Source organism: Piliocolobus tephrosceles, unplaced genomic scaffold (genome assembly GCF_002776525.5).
Source record: "Piliocolobus tephrosceles isolate RC106 unplaced genomic scaffold, ASM277652v3 unscaffolded_39353, whole genome shotgun sequence".
Taxonomy (NCBI): Eukaryota; Metazoa; Chordata; class Mammalia; order Primates; family Cercopithecidae; genus Piliocolobus; species Piliocolobus tephrosceles.
The window spans coordinates 1-2257 of record NW_022323591.1 but is presented as its reverse complement, the minus strand read 5'-3'; the positions used below and the strand labels follow the sequence as shown (position 1 = coordinate 2257).

The 2257-nt window shown below is 40.9% G+C and overlaps 1 protein-coding gene across 1 annotated transcript; it reads right to left on the bottom strand.

The window, feature by feature from the left end:
* Positions 1–1714: 1714 nt before the first annotated feature.
* On the bottom strand, positions 1715–2251 carry LOC113223168 (putative claudin-24; the record flags this gene model as incomplete). Its single annotated transcript, XM_026452712.1, has 1 exon — positions 1715–2251. A coding segment is annotated over one exon (537 nt), but the record flags the coding sequence as incomplete, so codon positions are not given.
* Positions 2252–2257: the final 6 nt, after the last annotated feature.

Below are 2257 nucleotides of genomic sequence, written 5' to 3'. Positions count from 1 at the left end.
GTGACACAGGTTTGCCAGAGTCCCATGGTCCAGTTTTCCATTTCATTTAAGTCCAGGTTGAGGTTCTTCCAGTGTGGCAGGTAGTTTGTAAGACAGGATAAAACCCATCCCAGCAAAGATAATGAAACTCCAGCTAGTTGAGCCACAGTTCTAAATACTAAAGCCATTATAACGTCCTGAGAGCTTCAACCAAACTAACTCCTGTCCTTCGGTTGCTGTGAAAAGAAGTGTGACCCTTGTGTTATAACTTATGAAGCTCAGAAATATTTCTTCATTGTGTATATAGGAGAATTCTTGCCAGAGTTGCTATTGTTTGAGTCCATGTTGAATGGGTTTCAGAAAAGGATAGGGAAATAGTGCCACAAACCAGTAATGCCAAGGTGTGGCCAAGATCGTGTTTGTGTCCTGTGGGCTGGATTTTGCAGAAAGCAGTTTGTCACTGAAATATAATTAAGTGGTAATAATCCTCCCTTCATTGTTAAGGTTAAAATGGCTTTCATGTTATTCCCAACCTTTCTAACAAAGAATTAAGTCTGAATGCAAAATGTTTAACTGATGGTTTTGGTTCAACTCCTCCTGCTTTGTATTTCACTAATTGCACCTGTCAGATTTTCATCTCTTATAGTTCTCACATTTCAAATGTGCATGTTATGGTAATACTGAGTGTTACTTTAAAAAAATAGGTTCAAGAAAAGTATTTCTTAACCAAATAAATCAATCTTATCAGAAATATCTCTACACCTTAACTCGGGCCTGTGTTTCAGAAATTTCTCAGGCTACGTATACCACACGGCATTTGAAGCAATACCAAACTACGTATCTAGTTGATTTAACTGCATGCCTTTCTGTCACATTTACGCTTGTGTGCATAAACACTTTTTTCTTATATAGACTTTCTCAGTCGAGGAAAGAGTTCAGCGTTAGGACTCTGTAGGTTGGAGTCAGCGTTTCTGTTTTTTCACCACTAAAGTATATATCCCCATGTTAGTGATTTTTCACTGAACAAAGGAAAGTTTTTATTCAAATGACCTGATAATATCTGGATATCAAGAAAAATGTCTTTGGAATTGTTTTTCTTTCTTTAATACGAAGGTTTTGAGGGAAAGGACAAGAGAAGAGACTGGCCAGTATTTTAAATCTGAGAGTATCATGAGGTACTGAAAACTCTTCAGCCTCATAAAATCTTGTCGCACTGAGTGTCTGGTAATACCCTTAACACAAACCACTTCTGTTCAAAGAAGAAAAAAGTCATTGCTGTGGAAATAACACTTTGGGGTTGGCTTAGCATGTGTCTTTGCTAAAGTAGAACACTTAAAATCTTCAGATTGTTAGTTTTTTTCTTTAGGAAACAGAAACTAATGATCATTTCTAACTACCAACAACAAAAAAAAAAAGAGAGAAAAAGCTTTCTAATACGAAATTTACACATTAAAGCTTGAAACTGACTATATTGGACAGCCACCACATTCTTTAAATAACCAGATCAATGAAGCTTGTTTCACTTCTACCTATATAATGCTTACCATAATCATTTTCTTTTAGATGAAATATTTTTCCTTCATTATTCTCTAGATTTTAGAGGGAAGTGGGTCTGCCTACTGTAGAGAAATAGTTACTGAATGAGAAAACGTGAGCATCACAGATTTAGCTACAAAACAAAGAGATCTTTGTCATCACAGTTGATACAGGATACATCTCTGGCCTCGTCGGAGTCTTACACTTGAGGATCTGCCGTCCTGTCTTCCAGGTAGGGACACTGAGTTTGCATTTGCGCCACTGCATAGTGGCCCGAAGCTAGGGGAGCGTGGCTGGAGCAGGCTGCACAGTTGAGCAGACACCCTCCCAGTAGAAGAGAAAGTCCAGCAAACCAGCCCAGAAAAAGGGCCTCCCCAAACTCCCACCTGGGGACAAAGTCTGGGACGTTCTCATCCCAGAACTCCTGAACCGTCTTGTGGGCAACCCAAGAGACAGGAACCAGGGCTATGATTCCCGAGGCCCAGGACAGAACTCCTCCCAGGATCAGCAGTCGCCTCTTGAGATCTCTCTGACCCTCTCCAATTCTCAAACAGTCCAGGCCAAACCCAGAGACCAGCAGGCCCAGAAACCCCAGCCCGTTTGACAGAAACATTAAGATCCTGGAGACCCTGAGTTCAGCAGGCAAAGCCAGGAAGGAGTCAAAGTCCTTGCACTGCATCCCCACTTCCTCTTGGGTGACACAGGTTTGCCAGAGTCCCATGGTCCAGTTTTCCATTTCATT